Source organism: Squalius cephalus, assembly GCF_949319135.1.
Source record: "Squalius cephalus genome assembly, chromosome: 11".
Lineage (NCBI taxonomy): Eukaryota > Metazoa > Chordata > Actinopteri > Cypriniformes > Leuciscidae > Squalius > Squalius cephalus.
The window spans coordinates 16,327,506-16,353,550 of NC_137132.1; the positions used below are offsets into that span (position 1 = coordinate 16,327,506).

General features: G+C 37.6%; 1 protein-coding gene across 2 annotated transcripts in view; it reads right to left on the reverse strand.

The window, feature by feature from the left end:
* Positions 1-26,045, reverse strand: part of mcamb (melanoma cell adhesion molecule b) — a 38,092-nt gene extending 12,047 nt beyond the window's left edge. Inside the window, exons 1-3 of one of the 2 annotated variants that reach the window (XM_079885131.1) lie at positions 25,828-26,045; positions 849-967; positions 79-328 (exon numbers count right to left, since the gene is read on the reverse strand). In XM_079885131.1, the coding sequence (XP_079741257.1) occupies positions 79-328; positions 849-967; positions 25,828-25,885 (427 nt within the window). In that variant the 5' untranslated portion in view covers positions 25,886-26,045. The remainder of the gene's footprint in view (positions 1-78; positions 329-848; positions 968-25,827) is intronic. The other variant, XM_079885132.1, reaches the window with a different exon arrangement.

Genomic DNA, 26,045 nt, shown 5'->3' on the forward strand with positions numbered 1-26,045 from the left:
ATAGGTCAAGCAGCATATGATGGTGATCCCTCAGCCTGGCCAGGCTCTTCTACAAGGGACAAGCCTGTTTTGTCTTACTGAAAACTTGGAGACGAGTGCGTCCTTCACCACTGTCTTTCAACACATTGTGCACCATGCAGATGAACTCCCTCTCGTCACTCAGTTCCACCATGTCAATGGTCAGAACGGCGCTTCCGACACCACTCTGAGCGTCATGAGAGTGACTGACTTGAATCCTCCCGGCATAATCACTGCCCTCTTCAATGATCTCAGTCTGATTATCATAGTAGTAGATTCTCATCCTGCTTTGGTCCTTGCCTGGCAATTTCTGTACAAAGTCAAAAATAATGATGGTCAGATTTCCACATTTATTGTATGTCTATGGATTTGTTTGTATTTTCTATTGAGGTTATTTTTCTATTGAGGTTATTTGGGTGAAAAACTGCAAAAAAAAAACTGCAAAAAAAAAAAAAAAAACTGCAAAAACAACTGCAAAAAAAAATAAATAAAAATATATATATATAATTTTTCACCCTAAAATCAAAAGATACGCAGAAATATAATATCTCTTTCTCAATGAAAAAGATCATTCTCAATTTACTTTTTTGGAAATATTCTTCATTAATTGTTTTTCTATTTATTGTAAATATTTCATACTATTATGAAAAAAAAACAATATAAGTATACATTGCATGAGTAATTGTACTCATTGTACTGTGTAATGAGTTACTGCATTACAATAACAAGAATAAGATACTTCAGCAAAGATCAGTATTATTTTCAGATTTTTTGGGGTGGTAATTGTAAAACAAAAGTTATTGTAAAATGTGAATATGCCTGTTTCTCACCGTAAACCAGACTATCATCATTGCTGGTTCCTTCAGAGTGTACAAACAGGGGATCTTGGCCTCGTCTTTTAAATATACCTCCACCCTGTCTTCCGTGCTCACATCTACTGCGGCCCATGCTAATGAAAAAAAAAAATCAAAACACACCGATTTGTCAATAGGCCTAAACTTTGTACTGTCAAAGAAAAGTCAAATCCACAAAATGATGAGGCTCAAAGTCTATTTGTTGGACATTTTTTGTGATCCCTATTCCCTAAGCCCCTTCAGAATATCATTTGAATGTAGTGACTCCTTAACAGGAAATGGGCCATGGGGAAGACCACTTCTGATTGGACCACGCCACCCATGTTCCCATGTCAAATGTCCGATCTAGTGGGGGCAAAGCAGTTGAGGGTGAAGATATTATGAGTGGAATTTACTGAGCCCACCCATGTACAGATTAATGTGTAGCATTCCCACATGTCACGCCTCAGGAGGAAGAAAGACTCGATTTATCTAGAGAATAAGTGACCTACTGTTTGCCAGAAATGAGCTGTTCTCTCCCTTAAAGCATCTTAAAGCTTTCTGAATCAAGAGGAGGCTGAAACTATTCATCCTCAAAAACATGATCACTACAAGACCAAAAAAAAACCCCATCTTCTAGTTATTCTGGCATGCTGCTTGCTTGTTCTGTGAGGAAAATGGTTTGCTAACTCACCTCACAGTGAAGGTGCATAATCTAGACTTGCATTTCCAATTGATTTTTGCGAATGTTCTTCGACAACCTTTCAAATATATTGTAAATGGCCTTTCTGGCCTCTATGTGGACCTGTGGGCACTACAGGGGGATAATTGAGTATGAAGGATGCTTTCACATTACAGAAATCTGATTAGTTTCTCCCAACAAAGGCATTTCCTGTGCATTAGCGACATTAGCGCAAGGCCGACGGTCTTTGTTGTGGATATCAAACATTCACCTTGTTCATGGAGTACAAAAGGGAGGACCAAGGTATCTATAATGCCATGTTTCTAAAGTTTCTGAAGAGTAATGTGGTGATGAAACAAATGCTCTTATTTTTCAAACAAACTGAATTAAATCCTTGATATTTTTATATTTACATTGGTGCTGCTGGTGGTTTAGTTAGCATGCTAACATTGTGCTGTCTTTTGAGTGTCTCACACCAGCATGCATGCTGTTTTGCACATTGCAATATTAATGTATGTATGTACATTACCATAAACGTTTGAGGTCAGTAAGATTTATAAAGTATGACAGTAGACATTTATAAAGTTACAAAAGATATCCAACTTCTATTCATCATCCTGAAAAAAAAGTCAAATAGATTCCACAAAAATATGAAGCAGTTTGCAAAAGTGTATTCAGCGTTAATAATAATATGAAATGTTTCTTGAGCAGCAAATCAGCATATTAGAATTATTTCTGAAGGATCATGTGACTGAAGACTGGAGTAATGATGCAGAAAAGTCAGCTTTGCTGTCTCAGGTATTTTAAATAAAACACTGAAATAGAAAAAATATTTTACAATATTGGTGTTTACTGTATTTTTCATCAAATAAATGTAGCCTTGGTGAGTATAAGAGGTTTCTTTCAAAAACAAATTCTTTCAGAGTCCAAACTTTGAAATGGTATTTTATATTAAACAAATGTCAAGATCTGCCTTTCTTAAGTTAAGAATAGAATAAATCTGTAATCATCTATAAGCATAAACACCCAGAACTGGGCGTCATAATGACTAGCATTTCCCTTGATACAACCGTACAGATTGCAGAGATAAAATGAAACATAAGAAAGAATAACAGTGTACTCCAATATCTTGCCAAGCTAAAAACGATCTGCAGATAAATGAGTCTGCCAAGATGCCACGACAGCAACCATGCAGAAAAGAACATAACAAGCTTCAATTATAGTTAAGAGATTTAGACACACTTAGTAGTTTGACTGATTAAACATGCCACTCTTTTTAGGCATAGAAAAGCTCTCAGACAAAAAAGAATGACCAAAAAAGGAAGAGAGACATTATAATGTGCCCGTGAGCCACTGTTGACAGCCTGATGTCTCCACAGTCTGGAGTGCAGATAACCGTTACTGATGGGTTGTTTTGTGTGATCAGTTGAGTCAATATTAATATAAGTTCTCCTTTCAGAGCACCAGTACTGGGCAAACAGTAGGACAAAAGAACAATGAAGCAGAGGTTTTTGCCTGGGTTTCAAACAAAAGACTGCAGGAAGACACAACTAAAGGTTTGCAGCAAAGTTGTGAGACATGTAGTCCCAGATGAGCCAGCTGTTCTGCCTCTTTACCTTTACACAAGTTGACAACAAAAAATAGCACATCCTGTGACTGTTGGAAGAGAAATAGAGGCAGTCTCAGAGTAAAGAATGATTTTTTTTCTCAGACAATGGAAATCAACCCATGAAATCCTGAATGCACAGCGAGGGAACAACTACCGACAGGAAGTCACAGATACAATAGCGTATTAGCATAATAACATACATGTACATTTACATGTAGATACACTAATACACAACAAGGAAGTCTCTATTTTTAATAGGGATCCACAATATTTTGGTACTATACGAGTTATTAACTGATTTTTTTATTTATTTTTAAATCAGTCAATATTGTATATTTAATTGTGCATACATTTCCTTTATTTTTCCATTCAGCCTTTGCCATCATCTTGCTCACATAAGGTAAATCATTAAAAACCCTAATAATTTAATTACACCGATAAAAGTAATCTTTAGCAAATTTGCCTAAATTCACTTTCTAAGTTCACAGAAATAATGTAAAATTTTAATATCGGACATTTAAAAAAATAAAAAAAAAATTGTTGCCTTATCGATATCGGCCAGAATTTCATTATCAGTGCATCCCTAATTTTTTAAAGGTACACTATTTAACTTTTTTTGTTCATAATTAACTCTTTACCCGCCATTGATAGAATTTTCTGTCATTTATGAGACAACGCTTCCACTGCCATTTATGGAATTTTCCGGGTTGCCGTGTTATCACTGTTAAACTGTAGGGGCGCTATTACACTTCTTCTGAAAAAGGCAAAAAAGGAGCAGAAACAAGCGATAAAAACATTGCTTATGCACGCTGTAGAAAAAAAACACGATTTTCTCAGCTCTTTGTTCCCCTCAGTTGGCAATCTGTTCAACAAAATACCTCAATGACCTGCTGAAAAAAGCCGAGGGGCCCGAGATTCTTCCCCACAGTTTCCTCTAACGGGTCGGTTTTCGTGGGAAATTGTGTACATACGTCACTCGCCCGTGCTTGTCTCGTCATATCCATAAATGGAGAAAAGTTGCTCCGGCTACTTTGACGCGTGTATATGGTGTGGGAATGACATAGGTTAGTTCACAATGAGCGAGAAAGGTTGACATGAAGCTCACTAAATCTCCAACCTCGCCCATCAATCACCCATTTAAAAAACACAGAACAGAGGAGAGTCTGCTGGCAAAAAAGAGAAGGCAACAGAGCTCGTAATAAAACAAGAATCAACACTGACTTGGCTTCTTGGAGATGGTGAAAACTGATGATTGTAAAAGCGACATGGAGATGACTTTATTATTACTCATCAGGTGAGTAAGGTATTTTTATTTTAACAGATAAATTGCAATATGTAGCTCTCTAACAGAGTTCATTGTAAAGCATTATCTATTGTGAAGGGTCAGTTCATTATGTTTGTTGTAGTACTGTGCTGAAATTTATTTTCAAGTACCATGTCTATTAAAGTGTATAGCCACAGTAACCTCTTCAGCTAGTCAGCCTGATATCCTTTCCACAATAGTATTGATATACAGTATGAATATCTTTTGTGCATGATACTCCAGTGCTATATGGGATCTTTGAACTCATCTGACGTTTGTGACAATTCAACAGTCCAGCATGTATGAGAAGCACACTATACACTGAATCATGCCATATTCTAGTCTGAACTGCTCATAATGAGCCTATAGAAATCCCTGACAGCCTTTGAGGCCAAGCACAACTGGGCCTCGAAAAGGGAAAAAAACGGGGTGATTTCTTCCTAAACATTCAATTATTAACATAGAAAATCCCTCATGGATGGGAGTTTGACTCCTTTCTCCAGATTCCATGATTCTGGAATGATCAACGCAACCCTCTGCTTCAGTACAGCCATATACAGTAGGATCCTATAAATAGTCATTGTTAATGGATAAAGCACCTGTTTTTAAATAGTCTTTAAACTGTGGATTTCAGATGTATGTTGTGCTCCTTTTATTCTTGAGCATACAAAAACTTCTACAGCTGCATAGTGAAGCAAAGTGCTGGAGCCACTATATCAATCACTGCATGCTTTATTTATAGGACGTTCCACAGAATTACAGCATAAACAAACACCGACGGCCTACAGCAGCTCTGCTGTATAAGCTACCACTTCCTCTGATGAATTTAGTTTTCTTCACAAATTACGCAGATGTTTGTTTAATACCTAATGCTGCACAAGTTGTTTTATTAGGGTTGTTTATTTGGCCCTGTAGATTATCTTGTGCTAGTTGAGAACCTGCTGCCAAGGGAGATGACTTATGTTATGGGACAACAGACAGGAGAATGACTGTGCTTGGCGACAGCGAGCCTGCTTAATAGAGGATATTTCCTTGTGCATCACTTCATGAGGCAAATACAAGGGTTGGTTGACATGCCCTATCGCATCTAAGTATAACAGTACCATATCAGGTGTGTTTGGCACTATGAAAAGGTCTCCTATCATGCCAGCGAGGTTGCATGCAATGGACCAAAGACAGACATTCTTTACTAAAATTACAGCACTTCAAAGTAGGCGGATGCAATTATACACAAAAAAGCCTTTTTTTTCCCCCAAGATTTACGCATTTAAAATAATAGTCAAATTTTATCAATTTGAATTGAATAATTCTTACATGTTATTCATATTATGGATTAAGAATTTTAAATGAGTAAAAAAAACATTTTGTGTAAATCTTAATGGAACAAGGGAATGGACCATTTAGTTTATGTGATTTGTCTTCATATATATATATATATATATAATATATATATATATATTTTTTTTTTTTTTTTTTTTTAAGTTTAAGATTTGTACAAAATGTTTTATTAAGCTCTAGTTTCTTTTACTCATTTAAAATTCTTAATTCAAAATATGTAAGGATTATTCAATTTAATTTGTTGGAATTTTGCTATTAATTGAAATTTGTAAATCTTGACAAAAGGCTTGACATTTTTTTTTTCGAGTATAGCAATATATTACACTGATTAGCAATCAAAATAAAAAAATCTGTATTTATGTTGATGATTTAAGAAACATTTCACATTTATTAAGTAGGGCCAAATTCTTTTTTTTATTTTTTTTTATTATTATTAATGTTTAATATAACAAAATAACAAAAAAGAGCTGTGCAACATGTATTTTTACTTTCATATTTTTTATTAATTAAAATGTTATTATTATTATTTAGTTATTACTATTACTATTACTATTACTTAACTTTTCGATTTATTAACAACACAGTGGCAACTTTTCAGAAAAATCTGGTAATATAAGCCAAAAAAGCATAGAAAAAAATAAACCATCCACTTTTAGCATACCATTTTCAATGTTAATTTGAGATGCACAAAGGTGAGCTTTTCTTTAGGACAAGCCATAAAAGCAATCTAGCAACCTTTTATTATGAGCATGAATGTCAGGTTGTTGGTGTATATATAGACCTCCGCATGCTGTCAGTCAAACATCAGAGTAAAGAGACAGGTGTGCTCTGAAGAAGAGTACTTCCTATTAAAGCACAAACGGTAGGCACTTCTATGCTTCCCAGCTAATTATTGCCTTGACCTGAGGTTCAGAGTTTCTTTTTAAAAGGCTTTAATGGGTGTAGAGTGAAGTTCCTGTTCTTCAGCCTGGGCTGCTAAATGACATGGACAGAGTGTTGGAAAGCCTTAAGAAGAGCAGCCTGAGCCAAATGCGATACAAAGCTTTTTATGTTATCGCAAGATCTTTAAAGCAGTTTATGGTGAGATTAAAGTAATGAGAACATAATCACTATTTATAAGCCCAAAATCTTACAGTGACTAAGCTGGAGCTGATGTGACCTTGGAAAAGCATACCGTACTATAACCGCTGTCTGAGTGTTTTATTATTACTCTCAAGTGGAGAGATAACACACCAAAGCAGCTGTTAAACTCCGTCTCACACTCCCAGTGTCACACACACACCAGCAACCCACAACATTGAACGTCAGCCTGTCGCCCCCCGCGACAACCTTCAAGATTTATAAGAATAAACGGTGCACTTAAAAATGTTAGTCTTGATTGGTTTACAAAAAGCATCTGTCTGAGCTCACAAACACACAAGCACACAAAAACTCAACAATCATAACAAATGGACTTCGTCTCTGGAGTGAATTAGGAATGATCTCTGTGGACTTTTCCCCAAGCATCCTCCCATGAACCTCCACTTCCCCTCCGTCCTTTTTTCCCACGTCTCGGACGAATCATGCTCACTGCATGCTTGGGGAAAGCAAAAATAGCTGCTGATTTCTGGGCTATGGGAACAAGCAGCAGGACATTATTTATGCTGCATTGATTGTGATGACTTGCCCTGAGAAGAATGGGACATGCGATGGAGATCTCTCATTGGTTGAGCAGATGATCTAAAGCTCTAAAGATAGCCGGTGTCCCGACGTGATGGAGCGCCAGAGAGCGGCCCATTCCTTTTTTGGTGTACTCGAAATTGGCATGATGTTGGGTTCTGCTTCACAAGCTTCCCAGCGTGCCAAAAGACCGGCATTTACCTTGTGACACAAGTATGCGGGATAGAAAATAAAATAGATAAAAAAGAAATGTTTGTTAGGTTAAACATCTTTTAATCTCCAGAAATGGAATGTTGTGATGACAGAAAAAGTGGAAGTCTCATATTCTGAAGGCCAGAATTATCTAAACAGAAGATGAGAGGACTGGACTGTCTGGGAGAAAACTTGCAAAACTTAGATCCTAGTGAGGTGCTTTGAAACAGAAACAGACAACAAATGTACTCTTCTACATATTCCATTTCCCAGGGTTTGATTTTTATCAAAACTATGAACAGAAAAAAAAGTGTGACAATATTAATTAGGTGTATTTAGAATAGATGCTATGATGTCGTACATCGTACAAACAAAATGTTTCAGTCGCCATCATTTCCACCACATAATGCTGACATAATTTGAGATGTAGTGGGAATTTTGATTACTTTAAGAAAAAAAATACTTCCTGCTAATGGGCACATTAAATAAACTAGTGAGTGTGAAAAGCGTTTTAACAAAGTTTATTTTCTAAAAGTCTACAGGGCCAAAAGTGCCCATAGTTGAAGAAATGGCCAAATGCTTTCAAAAATATTTGTGTATGTCCCAAGTGGACATTTGTTTAAACACAGAAACCTCAGTTTACTATTGGAGACTGGAGAGTCAAGTATTGGTGGCCTACTGTAATGCAGCAATGCAATAATATAAGAATAACTATGAGCTCTTGCCAAGCCATTCTCAGTAGAAAAGCATAATGTCAAATTGGTAGTTTGTCCCTTTAAAAAGCTCTCAAATTGGAGGTGATCATTTCAAGTTTTTCACATTTGAGTCTTCATGCCAAGCGAACAGCACATTTCTGTTGGCTCAAGACTGAGCTGTTGTGTCTGCCTCAGGAGGAGACGGTCATACAGACCGTAAAAAGCTTCTTAGATGTTTGTGATCAGCAGAGATTGGTGTTTCAGGAAACACCATAAATTATTAAGTTGCATAAATGAAGGATGAGAAGAATCCGCTTTTCCTTGTCAACATCAGCTCCCTGAGGAACATCTATCCCTGTTCACTAGCTAATAGCTGAAGGGCTTCAAAGCCCGAGCCAGTGGCTGTTTACAACCTGCTTCACTACATGGATGCAAATGGATCCCCTGCAAGACTGTAAAAGGTCCCGAGGGCTACAAGAAGATGGAAGGAAGTCCACAATCACAAACAGACTTGTATGTACAGTTTGAACTGAAAATCGAGACGTTTTTATCTTAAAAAGTGCACATTGTATTGACACCACATTTGCAGCGTATTTAATATTATGATGTAAGAAAATCTTTCTTAAAGCTACAGTATCAATTAAAACAATGGCATTAAGCTACTGACGCCATAAAGCCAAATTTACAGCACCGCCACAAAAAGCCTGTAAGACATTTCACCTGCTTTGATCTAACAAATGGGGTAACATGAGCAGGGGTGAGACCACACAATGGCCAGAGTGGCATTTGCCCACCCAGAAAGATGGCTGCCGTATAATATTACATTGTTGAATAAAAGTATACATTTCTTTTAGAACTTTTTTACGGAATCTAAAACTTGCAGAGGTTACAATGAATTGAAATAAGTTGCAAGACCATCTAAGCCAGCAGTGAATTTCAGAAAACACGTTAATGGTTTTGGTTTACAGCAAAAAGGTGGGAAGGTGCCAGTGGATAAGGATTTTATATGTTATGTCAAGAACTATCTAGAGGGATTTGTGGTGGTGGGGAAAACTTTCACTTATGGCAAAGGTCCAGAACGAAGAACCAGGGACACAAGACTCTATGGGGGAGCAGTAAAACGGTGAGGGAAGTCTCTGAGGAATGTCTGGCATCTCTGGCCATATGATGGCTGGGATAAGATGACTATTATGGAGCACCCTCTGTCCCGCAAGCCAGACGCTCCACAATTCACGCTCTGTCATCAGCCACTAACCCCACAAGTGTCCGTTTCACTTGCAAGTGGGAAAGGAGGCACCATTATACAGAAATTAGGCACGCCTGCCCTGCACCAAATCAGGATATATGCAGGATCCGCAATGACAAAACTATTTCTCAGGTCATGAATCCTGAGCTGAGAACACGGAGGGGTCTGTATGACAAAGGTTACAAGGTTGGAAGCCTCATAAATTACTCTACTGTGCCTGTAAAGAGCCCATGAAATGACTTGATGAATGCAGTTTTCTATCCTGTGTGTTGACGTATTTACAATGAAACAGAACATTTCAGGATATATCAAAAAAGCTCATCCATTAAAAAAAGATAGGCTTTGGTTAACATGATTTGCTATGTGTTAATGCTAGTCAGTGGCAGATGTTGGGGGGAAGGACATCATTTTAAAGAGCATTTCATTTGTCAAAAATCTGTGTAGTACAGGATGAGTCATTCATATTTTTGGTCCATTTTCCTGGAAGAGAAAGACTCTCAATTTTAAATGCATATATCAGCAAAAAATCAACTTATAGGTTAATAACAAATTAACATGGGAAAAAACAGATGTGACTCAGGGTGACTTTATCAGACTGAAAAATCTTGCTGTTTTCCTGCCATATACTGATATGATCCGATTTCTCATCATAACAGCAAACCACAGCATATCAAGCAACACTTTTGACATATATTTTGTCTGCTTTCAGAGACAGACAGGGGCCTGTTTTCTAAAATCAGATCACATGGCCGAGCTCTTTAACTTAGCTTTTCATGTCAGCATTATGAAGGTGTTTGAGCCTGAAATCCTCCTCAGCTCTCCTCCTCCACATCTCACTAATGTGTTTATCTAAAAGACTTCTGTATAATCAAATAAAAACTGATTTCAAAAGAATTTCTGTCTTAAGGTGATGTCAGAGCTCCTCTGGCCATTCAAGCTAAAGTGTGTTAAACACTTTCTCCTGCAGTTTAAGGTGAAAAACAACTATAAGTAAGCCATTCATCAGCTGATGTCCCAGAAGAGTGTAAACACTGGCTCTAAACCACTGCTCAGTTTGTTTGAACGATCTGACAGCGGTCAACATAACATTTACATTTTACATTTACATTTTACATTTATTCATTTAGCTGACGCTTTTATCCAAAGCGACTTACAATTGCTATACATGTCAGAGGTCGCACGCCTCTGGAGCAACTAGGGGTTAAGTGTCTTGCTCAGGGACACATTGGTGTCTCACAGTGGATTCGAACCCGGGTCTCTCACACCAAAGGCATGTGTCTTATCCACTGCGCCATCACCACCACCCTCATAAGGCCCACCCTCACCCACATAAGGCTCAACCAATGATGTGTGTTGGTTCTTAGATGAAGAAACTGCTTTGAACATGCCAAATATTTTAAAATAAAAAGGATTACAATGTAAAAGATTAATATTGTGTACATAAAGATATGGTGGAATGCCTGGAATCCGGCTTGTCCCGTAGATGGTCTGCTTGCACACTTTAACCTCGCGCATGAGCAGATCCGTTTGCTCTATGGAGAACCGTTCAGTCTTTCGGCTTGCAAATTCCGCCATGTAAATAGCAATCCACCATGGTGCGAGCGCAACTGGTTTTTAAAGGGAATGGGAGATGAGACTCTGATTGGTTTATTGCACGTTGTACCAACAACACACACATTACTCATTAAGAGAATAGGGACAACCCTTTTAGACCATGCATGCGCCAGGCACGCCGACCATTTTTCCCGTCGTTAAGTGGATTCGGATACGCCCTAAGTTCACTTGCGCCCTGCACTTTAGACCATACGCTTAAATCGTTAAAAAAGGGCCCCAAACGTCAAACATCACGTGACAGGAAAAACTTGCTGCATGCTTTACCTTTTTTCTCCAGGCCTTTAGAGCAGAAAACAGAAGATGTGTTACATGGCATTATCAGACTCTTTATTTACTGCATGTTATGGAATTTACAGTATTGACATTTACTTCCTTAATTTGCAGCCCTAAAAGGGGCAGGAAAAAGGGGTGGGGTTATATTGTCTAATATAAAATGTAAAATTCCTTTTTCAAAATGTAAAAAATGCTAAATGTATTAAAAAACAAACAAATTGCTACACATCGACAGCTTGAATCAGCAGCTATAAAATACAGCCCAAAAAAGTGAATTCAACAGAAAAAAAATTGCATAACAAGAAAAAAATAAGGAACCATAGATGCGTTTCAGACACAAAGGCTGTTTCACCTAGGTTTCTTATGCTGCCTCCTCAGAGATCACATTTTAGCATGTTGCACATATCCTTTGTGATGAGAAGAAGCCAATCCCAAAATACACTGTGTGGAGGATTTTTTTTAATTAATCATAACTAACATTTCTTTTCCTTGCAGGATTAACATTTATATGCTTTGAAAACTAAATGTCCCCAACACTTGGGCCAAAGTTAGTGTGTCTGAGAATTAAAAGAGGAAACAAAACTAGACTGTCTAAATATATAACCTCATGACCTAACAACAAGCTAAGGCAGGGTTCACCAATCTCGGTCCTGGAGGGCAGCTGTCCTGCAGAGTTTAGCTCCAACACCAATTAAACACACCTGAACCAGCTAATCAAGGTCTCACTAGGCATACTAGAAACTTTCAAACAGGTGTGTTGGAGCTGGTTGGAGCTAAACTCTGCAGGGCAGCGGCCCTCCAGGACCGAGATTGGTGAACCCTGAGCTAAGGTATCAAGGAATCCAAATTTGCTTATAGGCCTACTTACAGATTTTTACTTAGTAACAGAGAATCTTAAACCCTATTCGGACTGGATTAGTTTAACATGGAGAGGTGGGCTAATAATTACCAGAGCTTCTCAGTGATTTTAGTCCCGACTATATAAATCGACTAAACTGCACACACAGATATATGTGTGTGTGTGTGTTTTATTTATTTATTATTATTATTATTATTATTATTATTTTTTTTTTTTTTTTTATTAATGCACTTCAAGTGAATGTACAGTCAGAACTGGTGTGTGTGCGTGTGTTTGCGCACATGATATCAGGAAGCAACATAATACACCCATGAGACAGGGAGGTGACAGCGGTGCGTAAATCGAGTTACCCCTCCCACTTCTGCTAGTTTGACTGAGATTTCTTATTTCTTATCCTGTGCGAATTGGCCTTTAATATTACAGACGTCCTGTGGTAAAATTACATCACTACATATACCCTTGTAAAACAAAACCCGTAGGAATAGGGCTTTACTGTTAGCTTAGCAACATTCTTAAGTCATTTGCAAATCCATTGCAAGTATAGTCTCTCATGCGGTGCGCTAGTTGTGTGGTGCACAGTAGAGCATTCCAGTTTATTCACTTATTAGGTAGCTCTCTAGGTGTTGAAAGACCGCTTTAATTACAGATTCATTGCCTTGTGATTATTAGTAATTAAATATACAGTTGTGTGTGTTTCACATTTTAAGAGTTATTGAAAGACAATACCTCCATTCAGAGGACAATCACCCTCTGGACATCCACAACTCATAATTTCCATCCCGATCTCCAGCACAAGATGATCCAGGGCTCTATTTTAAGAACACATAATTGCTCAAAAGTTTCAGAAGACCACAAAAATGAGGCCAATCACAATGCCAGTTTACTTAACTGCTGCCATACAGCCTTCATATTGAGCATTAAACCAAGGCTGCTAAAATCTGTCTCTAAGCTCACAGTGATTCTCAGTTGCACATGAGACAGCAAATTCAACAGAACATGATTTACAAACATAAAAATAGTTTGGGCTCGGGATTTGTATGCTGACAAACTGATGTTCTCCAAAACTGCACTGCGGTTCTGTTTAAAATCATTCGGCCGTGCCCTGAAAATATTTTGATTTCTTAAGTATACATTTTAAAATATTACTTGCCAACAAAATGTTCTGAATGAACTCCAAACAAACTGATGTACAACTACAATGACGTATCATGCCCTGGAGCCTCTACGCCACCCAAAGTGTCAAACCACCGATATAAATGGCATGACATTTTTAACTTCATCCCACATCTGCAAACATTACTGATGTGAAGGGATCCATTAATACAACTTAGATCCATTTGAAATGGCGAACCACTGCAGACACATGAACTGTGACCTATTCACATTGTCAAGTCTAGCAAACAGAACAGCTGTAAACTCATTTTTTCCCATAGCACATAAGCATTCAGATTCTTTTATAAATCTAGAAAAATATAGTCCAACATGATTTGTTCTTATTGAGTTAAAGTAGCCAGGAGATGCAGAATGTTAGAAGCAGTTAGACTGTGGCACATGGCCAGAGCTGAGCAGAGTGCAGTTCCTCTGAGGCCTCGACGCAGCCTCCAGACCTCCAGAACAAGAGCCGCATTCAGGCCTACTGCGTTCCCAGCGGGCAGGACTGTGGGCCCAACCGACTTTTGCAAATTAAAGAGTTCTGTCTTCAGACCACAATACTGTTTCCTCTAACCATTATGCATCTCATGTCCCCAAAGTACAGCAAATGTTCTGGAGAATGAATTAAACTGGGCATAATTTTTTGACTAAATCCGGATAGGAAGTGACGTTTTTCTCTTAGGAATAGTTTTTTCAGCATTTGCTGACCCAAGTCTTTCAAAACCTGTATGAATTTCTGTCTTCTTGAGATTGTCCAGTCTGCTCTTTTCCATACAATGAAAGTGAATGGTAGCCACGGCTGTCAAGCAGGATTATTTTCAGTGAATAACTACTACTCACGCAAATCTATTTTATAGCTTCAGAAGACTTGGAATATAGTACAATTGTAAGGCCCGCTATATTGGTCCAATCTCGGTTCACCAATACACGGGGAAGGTTATCACGTGTTCTGTCCTCACTCATGCAAAGTATTGGTTAGTTAAATTTGTAATACATTAATCATGTATTCTCTCGTTATTTCATCTGACTCCATAAATGAAAGGGTTTAATAATATCTGTGTCTCACTAAAAGTGAGCGAATGTTTGACTATTCATTTTAACCATTAAATGAACAATGTCAAAATCAGTTAGAATAATCACATGTAACAATTTAATATTTCAGATATCCAAGATCAATTCCACAATCAATTCAAATATCTAGAACATGGTTATACGTTGGTTACACCAAATAATCTTACCCAGCTTGTACCTGAGAGAGAGAGAGAGAGAGAGAGAGAGAGAGAGAGAGAGAGAGAGAGAGAGAGAGAGAGAGAGACCACCTATTCAACTCCTGTCCAGCCAAAGAAGAGCCATGAGAGCGGGAGCACACCTTCCTTTATTCCCTTGACCAGGTGACATGGGGGATGGGGGAGACCACCCTCAAAATGGCTTCTTATTCAACAAAAGGGGGGTGGCATTATCTGGACCAGTTTTCTCTGTGCAATTCCACTCCATAACAGTTCTCTTTTATCAAGATTTTTGTAGTCGCTGTCGCGTTTGTCATATAGTTCTTTATGTTCCGACACCAACGAGACCAGCAGCTCTACATTCATATTGCCTTGCATCTTCCTCGTCTTATTTCTTTCCGGCAGTGAATACGCTACTTGGCGTATATCTTCTTCGCCATTACGTATGTGTGCTCGGCAAGACCGTTTTGTGTTTGAGCGCCCCCAAGTTGTGTTTTACTGTAACTTCAGAAGCTCCAGACACGTGAGCAAAAGCGCCAATCTCATTGGTCGGATAGTTTTTGACGCGGCGCGGCAAACCAAAAAAAAACGAACCTGAGGCGTTTTTTAAAAAATGACGCTTTTACGTGTGGCGTTTTTCGCGTCGGTGTGCACACTCACATTGGTGCCCTTTGTTTAGTCATGAGGCGTTAAACGTCGGCGAATATCGCACGCGAAATTCGTCCCAGTGTGAACAGGCCTTTACAGTATGATGCTTTTTGACTTTTTTTGGAGCTTAACAGGCCGCAATCACCATCCACTCGAATGGAAGAGAGTAGCTCGGACATTCTGCTAAACTTCTCATTTTCCACAGATGAAAGTAAAACATTTTTTAATGTTTCATTTTCAATTTGTGTTCAATTTAAATATGCATGAACGATCCCTTTAAGAAAGACTTGCAGATGGAACCTGTTGTCTCTTAAACCCTTGAATCTTTCAAATTGACTTCCCTCAAAAACCCTCAAAATTCGTTCTTTGTTTTTAAGTAGACAGTTAGTGTGGTCAGGTTCAGAAACGGAAGTGACAGAAATCTTCCATCTGTCTATAGACATGTTATCAATAATGCAAAGTTAGAGTGTGTTGAACAAAGACTGAGATAATTTATTGTCTATACATTCATTATTCATTCATCATGCACTGAAATGTTCGCAGAAGTTCAAATTATGAACAGGGATACAACATTTATAAAAGAAAAGCATAAAATAATGCATTTATATACACTACCGCTTTCAACTCTTTTAAACAATGATAATAATACTTTAGCAAATCAGCATATCAGAGTGATTTATGAATCATGTGACACTGAAGACTGCAGTAATGGCTGCTTAAAATGACAGTTAAACTACATTTTAAAATATATTAAAAATAGAAAACAGTTATGTTAAATAGCAAAAATATTTCACAGCATTACTGTTTTTAATGCATTTTGATCAAATAAATGCAACTTTGGTGCATGAGCATAAGAGACTTCTGTTAAATTTAAAAAACGAAAAATTCAAAACAAAATCGTACAACCACAAACTTTCAAACGCTAACGTAAATTAATTTTCACAGATTTTTACTGTTAAATTAACCTTGCAAAAAATGGCAAAATTTCACAGATTTGTTGAAAATGAATTATGTCTCAAAATGCAGCACCTTCAAGTCAACATCCAGGGTTAAAACTTAAAACTTTTTAAATTTGACAGATTATTATGCTGCTCATAACATGTCTGAAGACAGATGGAAGATTTCTGTCACTTCCGTTTCTGAACCTGACCACATTAACTTCTAGCTTGTTCCACAGATCTCAAATGCAAACATATAGAGGTTTAACTTTACACAAACTGGCCAGCAGGGCTCTTTTTCCAGCCCACATGTGGCCGGTTCCATCAGGAAATATTTCTTCACTTGTCAGAAATGAATGCTATATATTTCTACATCTAACGCAACAATCTCAGGTTTTTTTTGTTTTATTATGATGCTGCTCTGATGTGAGAAATAATAGTCCACTAATGAGAGCTTTTTATTTTCTAATCATTCAAAATGAAAACTATTGTCTATGAGTCTCATCTAAGTGATTGACACTCTCAATGTTATGGGACTAACCTCTGAAGTTATGTGATCCACCAGACCATATGCACTGCATGACAACGTATAATGAGCTTGACCATTCATAGTTATTATCAACCACATTCCCAAACAATCAGATAAGTGAGTATGTGCTGGTCATAAAAGGAAATCAGTCTGAAAGTAGACTCTGTGTTTGAGCAATCAGGGTGAATCATATGGTTGTAACACAGCGAGAGCGGTGGTGTTGTGGGGGTGGGGTAGACTCGCTTTCTGAAACCTGAACTTGAGCATGTTCTGTGATTGTTTGAATGCCAGGTGTGAGCAGCTGTTTGCTGGGACCCGCATACAGAACAGTGAAAGCAGTTTGGGAATGTGTCCAGATCTAGTCAGTGCTGGTGACATTAAACAGCTTTAGCTACACTGCAAACAAATCTCATAATCAGTATTTTTGTCCTGTTTTTGAGTCAAAATATCTAAACATCCTTAATATGATAAAATTTGCAAGATAAAACTACATAGATATTAAGGCTTGTTTACGAGAGTTTCTTTTTTGAGTAAGGACAACATAAGGTGCCATTAGTTAATGCATTAACTAAATTGATAACAAGCAATACATATTTATTCATCTTTGTTAACGTTAGTTAATAACGATTTAAGTGTTCATTTAGTTCACGTTAGCTGAAGTTTATTAAATAAATAATATTAACAGATACTAATGTTAAAATTAACAAAGTGCTTTACAAGTATTTTTCATTGTTAGGTCATGTTAACTAATGTTGTTAACTGTTCATTTTTTTCTTACCCTATTTGAAAAATAGATACTGATTTGGGAAACAAAAAAACTGATTTTCATTTTCATTATATAAAATATCACTATACATGTGACCCTAAACAGTGAATGGGAACTAAATATAATAAAAGAGCACATTTCAACCAGACAGTTGACAATTCTTTCCAAACAGACCATCTGTGTGTTTAAAACTGTAGAGGTAAATCTGCGGCACAAGATTTTTTTTATTCCAACGCAGATTTTCATTTGACAACCTGAATAACTGCTAATGATAATATTTAATTCTGGAAAGCCCTCCACACACAGCTCATATGATGATATCCAACAACACATACCACACTTTCCAACATTGTCTGGTTCCCTTGACCACCATATCATTAACATTTGCTTGAAAATGTTAAAGTGCACACTACAGTTTTGATATAATTTTTCAGGAAACAGTTTAACACATAGCTCTAATTTAAAATTAAAAACTTTTGCAATGCTTGAAATATTATAAATTGTGCAGTACCTAATGGAGGCAGAAAAATGAAATACGCTTATTTGGAAATGACTAAGCTCCAAGGAATCAAACATTAATAAATCCAGCTGCAAAGGAATTGTGGAGCCTCTGATCTCACTGTTCACTTACAGAGTTCAATACCATCTGCCATCCTTAGGAAAGAGTTTAAAGTCACAATTATCTTGATCTGTTCTCTCTCTCACTCACTCACTCACACTCACTCACTTGCTCTGTAGCTGTTTTATGCTCTTCCTGGAAACGGAAGTGGTATTTTAATGGTCAAGACTTTTGCAAGCTTATAAGCAGCATGCATTTACAAAAACTTTGCGATTGGAAAGCTATGGCAGAGTTTATGAAGTCTGCTCACTTACTGCATAGATAAAACATGCTCTTGACGGTAACAGCAGCAAGTGACCCTTGCTTGAAACATTATGTATGTTGTAGCATATGTCATGCTGGACTCTTACTTTAACATGTTTAAAATTCAAAGACATAGCTGATTGCTTTTAAATGAAAGCAAATAAATATAATATTAAAAATCATGTTCCAATTATGTCTATTCCAATAATGTCACTCAAAAAAATACTGTTTTCAAACAGGTTTCCAGAACACTTTGCCTGTCTGCCACTGGTTGGCCAAAAAAGATATAGTTGTCGCAAACTCACATCATTGGTTAAGTATTTCTATGTTGGGCTGGTCGGGATGATCAAACAAACAGAATAATGTTTGGATAAGGCCACAGTGTTTACATTTTTGGGAGAAAATGTGCTTGTTTTGTTCAATTTCCAAGTATTTCAACTAACATAAAAACACTGAAAAATGACAAAAACCTATTCATTTTATTAAATGCGTCTCCTCATGAAACTACAAAAAATGGGAAACAAGCTTGTCAAACGCAATAATGACTTTTCCTGAAAACAAGCCAAGCCTTCAAAGTTCAGTTTATATAGCAATAGTTTAACAAGAGTGCAGGGATTTTTATGATAGCAGAGATCTGGATTGTGTCAGTTTAATCTCAACATTACCCAGACACATATTTATACAACACCGATAGACACAGAATTTCATACGCAGGTTTCTTCTTCTGTTATAAGGACCAGTATTTAGAGCATAGATATGGATAGAACGGAAAAGTAATGCATATTCATGCATAATAAGCATACAGATTATTCCTGGAAACCGAGTGGCAAGAGGCCACACTAGAGAACATCTAAGTCTGAGCAGAAACAGAGAACAGTATGAAGGGGAAATGACTCTCAGTTGAGCACAGTGATTGAACACTAATGGATGGTCAGCTGCTATCCATCACTCAAACAAACTAGGGCTCAGACCCAGAATGCATCTCATCAACAACAAATACTGTAGCACACACTGAATGAAAGGCACGCAGTAATCATCACTAATGACATGTGATGAACACAAAAAGCTCAGACAGAGGATACGGTCATATCTGAAGTGGTCATAGCACAGTTTTTTGACCTCACAGACTGGAATAAATTAAATAAAACTTCCCTGAACAACCTTCTGTTTGGAATAAACATATTATGCTTTATGACGTAGCTATAAAGGACCTTGGGAGTTGTAAATCAAGATGGCGCCAGTTTGTATAAAACAAAGGAGTGTGAGCAGGGACGGATTATGACTTGTAAAGGCCCCCCCAGCCCCCCCTCAGTGTGATAATAAAATCGTTTTTTAATAAATATAATGCACAATCTCATGCATCGTGTTGACACTGTTCTCCGTTTTTTTCACGCAAAGAAAAATCCCGAAGCAAAGAGGCCACTGACACCAATAGACAAGACAAGGAAGGATACTTTTGATCAGACGCGGCATCAGTCGATTTTGCCGGGGCTTCAGCCCTGAATGTTTTGAGTGTGGCCCCGAATGTATTTTGAAAAGTTGACTGACAAATATGAAACCGGACAATAGCCTATGTAAACCCCCGAAATCATAAGTTGCCTTATTTCATTGTGCTTTGGCACATTGTTGCTCTCTCTGACTGGTGATTGTTGAAATCTCTCACACAGAGACGCACCACGTGAGTGATTTCAGCCAATCCTAGAATATCTCCAGGGTTTGCGCGTCACAGCAATAAAAAAAAATAAAAAAATCCCGCAGTCAGCACCGCCGCACAGTCCTCTGTCAGATGAGATGTTTTCAGGCTATATGCAGGGGCGTTTCTAGATTTTAAAAGCATCAGGGGGCTGAGCCCGAAACATAAGCTATGATAACATGATTAATTCAGCCCTGGCACTGTAGCCATACCAGCGCACAAAGTTGGTTTCAGCAACTTTTTTCTTTCTTGAGTTAATGTTTTTGGCACTAATCAAAGAAGAAAACCAACTTTTTCTAACTTCTAACTTTTAAAAAGAAAAAAGTTGCTGAAACCAATCTTTAATGCTAATATATAAATTGCTCATTTGCCTCTGGACACAAAAAGATTGCACTGGTGTTTGACTGAAATGTAACATCTATGCAAAATAATCCTTGAAAGATTTCTCATTTAAGGCCATTCCTGTTTGGAATATGTGATTGTGTATTGTCAACAATAAGCAGAAACATTCTGCATTTCCATTTTGTACTGTGGATCATTCATAACAACATTTATCCTCATTCTCATGGTTACGAATCTGTTATCTGCTTGACAAATAATGTATGCTACTGGCCACTGACATGCTTTTAAAGCTATTGTTATCCAATTTTTTGGGCCTTCAAACACCTTAAAATGCACATGCAGTGGGGAGAACAAGTATTTGATACACTGCCGATTTTGCAGGTTTTCCCACTTACAAAGCATGTAAAAGTCTGTAATTTTTATCATAGGTACTCTTCAACTGTGAGTGACGGAATCTAAAACAAAAATCCAGAAAATCACATTGTATGATTTTTAAGTAATTAATTTGCATTTTATTGCATGACATAAGTATTTGATACATCAGAAAAGCAGAACTTAATACTTGGTATAGAAACCTTTGTTTGCAATTACAGAGATCATACATTTCCTGTAGTTCTTGACCAGGTTTGCACACACTGCAGCAGGGATTTTGGCCCACTCCTCCATACAGACCTTCTCCAGATCCTTCAGGTTTCAGGGCTGTCGCTGGGCAATATGGACTTTCAGCTTCCTCCAAAGATTTTCTATTGGGTTCAGGTCTGGAGACTGGCTAGGCCACTCCAGGACCTTGAGATACTTCTTACGGAGCCACTCCTTAGTTGCCCTGGCTGTGTGTTTCGGGTCGTTTCAAGATCTCGCGATACATGGCCCCATCCATCCTCCCTTCAATACGGTGCAGTCGTCCTGTCCCCTTTGCAGAAAAGCATCCCCAAAGACGGCGAGTGGAGTTTAGACCAAAAAGCTCTATTTCTGTCTCATCAGACCACATGACCTTCTCCCATTCCTCCTCTGGATCATCCAGATGGTCATTGGCAAACTTCAGACGGGCTTGGACATGCGCTGGCTTGAGCAGGGGGACCTTGCGTGCGCTGCAGGATTTTAATCCATGACGGCGTAGTGTGTTACTAATGGTTTTCTTTGCGACTGTGGTCCCAGCTCTCTTCAGGTCATTGACCAGGTCCTGCCGTGTAGTTCTGGGCTGATCCCTCACCTTCCTCATGATCATTGATGCCCCACGAGGTGAGATCTTGCATGGTGCCCCAGACCGAGGGAGATTGACCGTCATCTTGAACTTCTTCCATTTTCTAATAATTGCGCCAACAGTTGTTGCCTTCTCACCAAGATGCTTGCCTATTGTCCTGTAGCCCATCCCAGCCTTGTGCAGGTCTACAATTTTATCCCTGATGTCCTTACACAGCTCTCTGGTCTTGGCCATTGTGGAGAGGTTGGAGTCTGTTTGATTGAGTGTGTGGACAGGTGTATTTTATACAGGTAACAAGTTCAAACAGGTGCAGTTAATACAGGTAATGAGTGGAGAACAGGAGGGCTTCTTAAAGAAAAACTAACAGGTCTGTGAGAGCCGGAATTCTTACTGGTTGGTAGGTGATCAAATACTTATGTCATGCAATAAAATGCAAATGAATTCTTTAAGAATCATACAATGTGATTTTCTGGATTTTTGTTTTAGATTCCGTCTCTCACAGTTGAAGTGTACCTATGATAAAAAATTACAGACCTCTACATGCTTTGTAAGTGGGAAAACCTGCAAAATCGGCAGTGTATCAAATACTTGTTCTTCCCACTGCATGTAGGTCAGAGAAATCCAAATTTTAGAACCCCCCTAATACCTCACATTTCAATGCACGTGTTTGTGTGGTAATGTGGGCTGGTGTGAATTTTCAAACCAGTCTGCCCCCTGCATATAGGCCTACAATATTATTCTCTGTATCGAATCATGTTATCTTATAACCCCAGCCCATGACGTTTCGGGCTCAGCCCCTGATGTTTTTAAAAACCTAGAAACGCCTCTGCTTTTGATATGAAACATGGTCTCAGCTTTCAAATTATGTAAATTTTATTACGAAATTCAAACAATAAATACCGTTTTGGCAATAAATATGACGTGACAGATCGCTGTAGCACCTCGGTTCAAGCGGCATGTGAACTGATCTAAAGCTCTTCTTTAGTTAGTAAATAAATTCGAATGAACTATGTTGGAAGATACCGTAGCCTACAACTTGCTGAAATGTATCATGTCTCATGTAATCACTCAATCAGTGCCTCAACCGCGGAAATAGGTCAATAAAACAACTGGAAGACAATATGTCACGTAACGTAACATTTACCTCAGAAAAGCATGACCACAGCATATAGCTAGAAAAATTAACTTGGCCTATAGAGACTAGAGAGGAGTCTCTATTTTACAAAAAAATTTGTTCAGCAAGGATGCTTTAAATTGATAAAAATGACAGACTTACATTGATACAAAAATTGTATTTGAAATAAATACTGTTCTTTTGAACTTTCTATTCATCAAAGAATCGAATAATGTATTAGGGTTTCCACAAAAATATTAAGCAGCACAAGTTTTCTTTCTTCATCAGCAAATACGCATATTCAAATTTTAAAGAATGCTTTCTGAAGGATCATGTGACACTGAAGACTGGAGTAATGATGCTGAAAAATCACAGGAATAAATTACATTTTAAAATATATTAAAATCATTTTAAATTGTAATATTATTCACTATATTTCTGTTTTACTGTATTTTTCATCAAGTAAATGAGCATTAGAGACTTCTTCCAAAAACATTTACAAAATCTTACTGACTCCAAACTTTTGAACAGTAGTATCATGTTTTACCATTTGACATTTTACATAGAAAGAAAAATCACGAATCTTGTTTTTCTTCAAGTAGCTTTAATGATGACTAGTATTATTACTAACACCACCCATGAATAAGTGCATCAGTTTCAATCTCAGACAACAATTTAAACATATTCTGACTAAATATAAATATATTCTATATAACTGACTCTAATGCTATGGCTGTTTTACATAAATGAGTGTTGGAGCTTACACTTTAAAGACAATTTTAGCACCGCTAGCATGCTTAAGACTTCCTTACTTCCTTGTATCCGATACATACAATTAAATACAAAGACCTTGACTGTTTTACTACGTCTTTGTAAGAGTAAATGCACATTATCTTTGACATAGCCCTGAGATAGAAAATGGCCTTTAACCCTTAATTGGATGGTGTCAAGAATGACAATTTGTTTCTTTATGTGCTAAAATGTTGAGATCCAAGTGCTCTAATAAGTCTTTCAATGACTCAGAGAGGGAGGCATCTCTTCAAAGCATCACTAAAGCTTTGTTCACTGTATGCACTTCATACAAACCATGTTCAACCCCCCGGAATCTGACACAGAACAAGACAGCTGCAAAACACCAGCAAACACAATTGGAATTTCGGCACCACATACAAGAGAACATGTTAACACAAACCCAATCATTTCTTTTTGATCTGGCTAAGAAACAGGTTAATTTATTGTTGTCTAATAAACATCTCTGAATATATGGGCTATTTTATCTCATGCATTCTCTTTAATAATGTGCTAATAATGAATTCATTCAACCAACTTGGAATAGTAACTCTAAAATGGTCCAAACTAGATATCCTGAATAGTAATCAATAGTTAGTTTTGATTACCTAATTATTTAAAGAGATAAAATGCTGCAGACGCAATAAGTGCTGCACATTTTCAATTCCCACACTGGGAACAGTTATGGATAATATTACACAGATAAAAATCAAATGCACCAAAACAGACCTAATCCGTTTATTTTAGACTACTGATCTTATTGTATATTTGCCCTTGTTTCTATTGGAAAAGCAGATGACGTAAGTCGAGTGTTTTAAGTCTATTTTCTTAAAAAATATTTTTTCTCTGTCAAAAAAACAAACAAATTTTGCTCTTATTTTATTTTATTTTTTTAAACCAAAAATTGGGGGGGGGGGGGGGGGGGGATACATTAAAGCATTTGACCACATCAGTTTGTGACTTACTCTATTATCATGGTCCATTTCTAAATCAGCAACAGCAGTTAAAAGGCTGAAGGATGTAAGGAGCTACACTACAGATTAGATCAGAACTCCAAAGGTGTGCAGGAAAGGAAGTCAAGGAGGAGAAAAGCAGGAGGCTGAAACAGGAGGTCAGCACGACAAGGAAAAGCATGAATAGTGGTCAACGGAAGAGAGGATAATTACGCAAAAGCATAAGTAAAAAATAAGAAATAGTGAGGAAGTTCGCACAGATGGGGAGATAAAAGGGTGAGGGAAACAATGTATGACTAAAAACTTAAACGTCCGTTAACAGATGCTTCTGAACAAAGAAAATGCCATTGGTGCAGGGGATGCAGTTCCTTCCTTTCCTTGTCGATCTTCACGCCTAATTATACAAAAATAGTAGTAGGCCACTCCATCATTTATTCAACACAGCTCCAAAACACATCTACAAGCTATGATCCAGTGATTCATCACAAATTAGATAATCTCGTGGTAAACAGTCTTAAAAAAAAAAACCCTGAATGTTATCTAACCACAGACCGCGTGAAGGCAATGACATAGACCTGCTACTGTGTCTGCCACAAAACTCCTTTCACTGCTCGGACTGAAGCCCCTCCAGTTAAGAACATCTCCTCACATCAGGCTCCTTCGCTTATCCATAATGCTACAATAACGTTGTTTAACCCATAAGTCATAACACTGTGTCTTTTTCAGCTAAATTAAAATGCATAAAAATGAGTGTTACAATGTAAAAAATGTCAACCTTCAAAAAACAGTTGAATAATTAAATAATACATTACATTTAAAAATCTATAAATAAATGAAATGAAAGAGGCTTTTAAAGATCATTAAAGTTAATTTCAAATTTTTGGCCAAAGAACATCAAGGTGAAATACTCAATACTCACTCAAGACTGCTTAAGTTGAAATCAGCTGAATTATTTCACTTTCTTTTACTTCAAATCTGCATGTGGGGTGTTTGTAATGATGTTAACATTTTGTTTGCAAACTTTACATTTATATAAAATAATAATAATCACTTAAGTATTCTGTAGCCTTGTTTATGATCTGAAGCATACATTTATTTCCTTTTGAAAACCATTAGTTTAAATTACAATCATCCTAGGAATTTGAGTTTAGCTTTTATCACCCCCAGATGCAGCATGGATTGTGAATGCATTACATGTACAATGTTCTCATTAAATTCTCACGAACGATGAAAGCATCTCACCATTTTTGTTGTAAACTTTCCCGCACAATTGAAACTTGAAATTTGACTTACTTTTGCACGTGAGGACGATCAGTCCCACGACCAAGGGCGCGATATAACGTAGGGTCATGTCTTGCTGATCCGAGGTTTGATGTAAGGAGATTGTGCGCGCTGGAGAGCTGAAGTGTCCTGTAGACCATCAGAGAGGGCAGATGTTTGCACAGAGAGCGCGTGAAGTGCGGAGAGATGAGTGGGAGGAACCTAGTGGGCTGCGCCCTATGCCACACTGC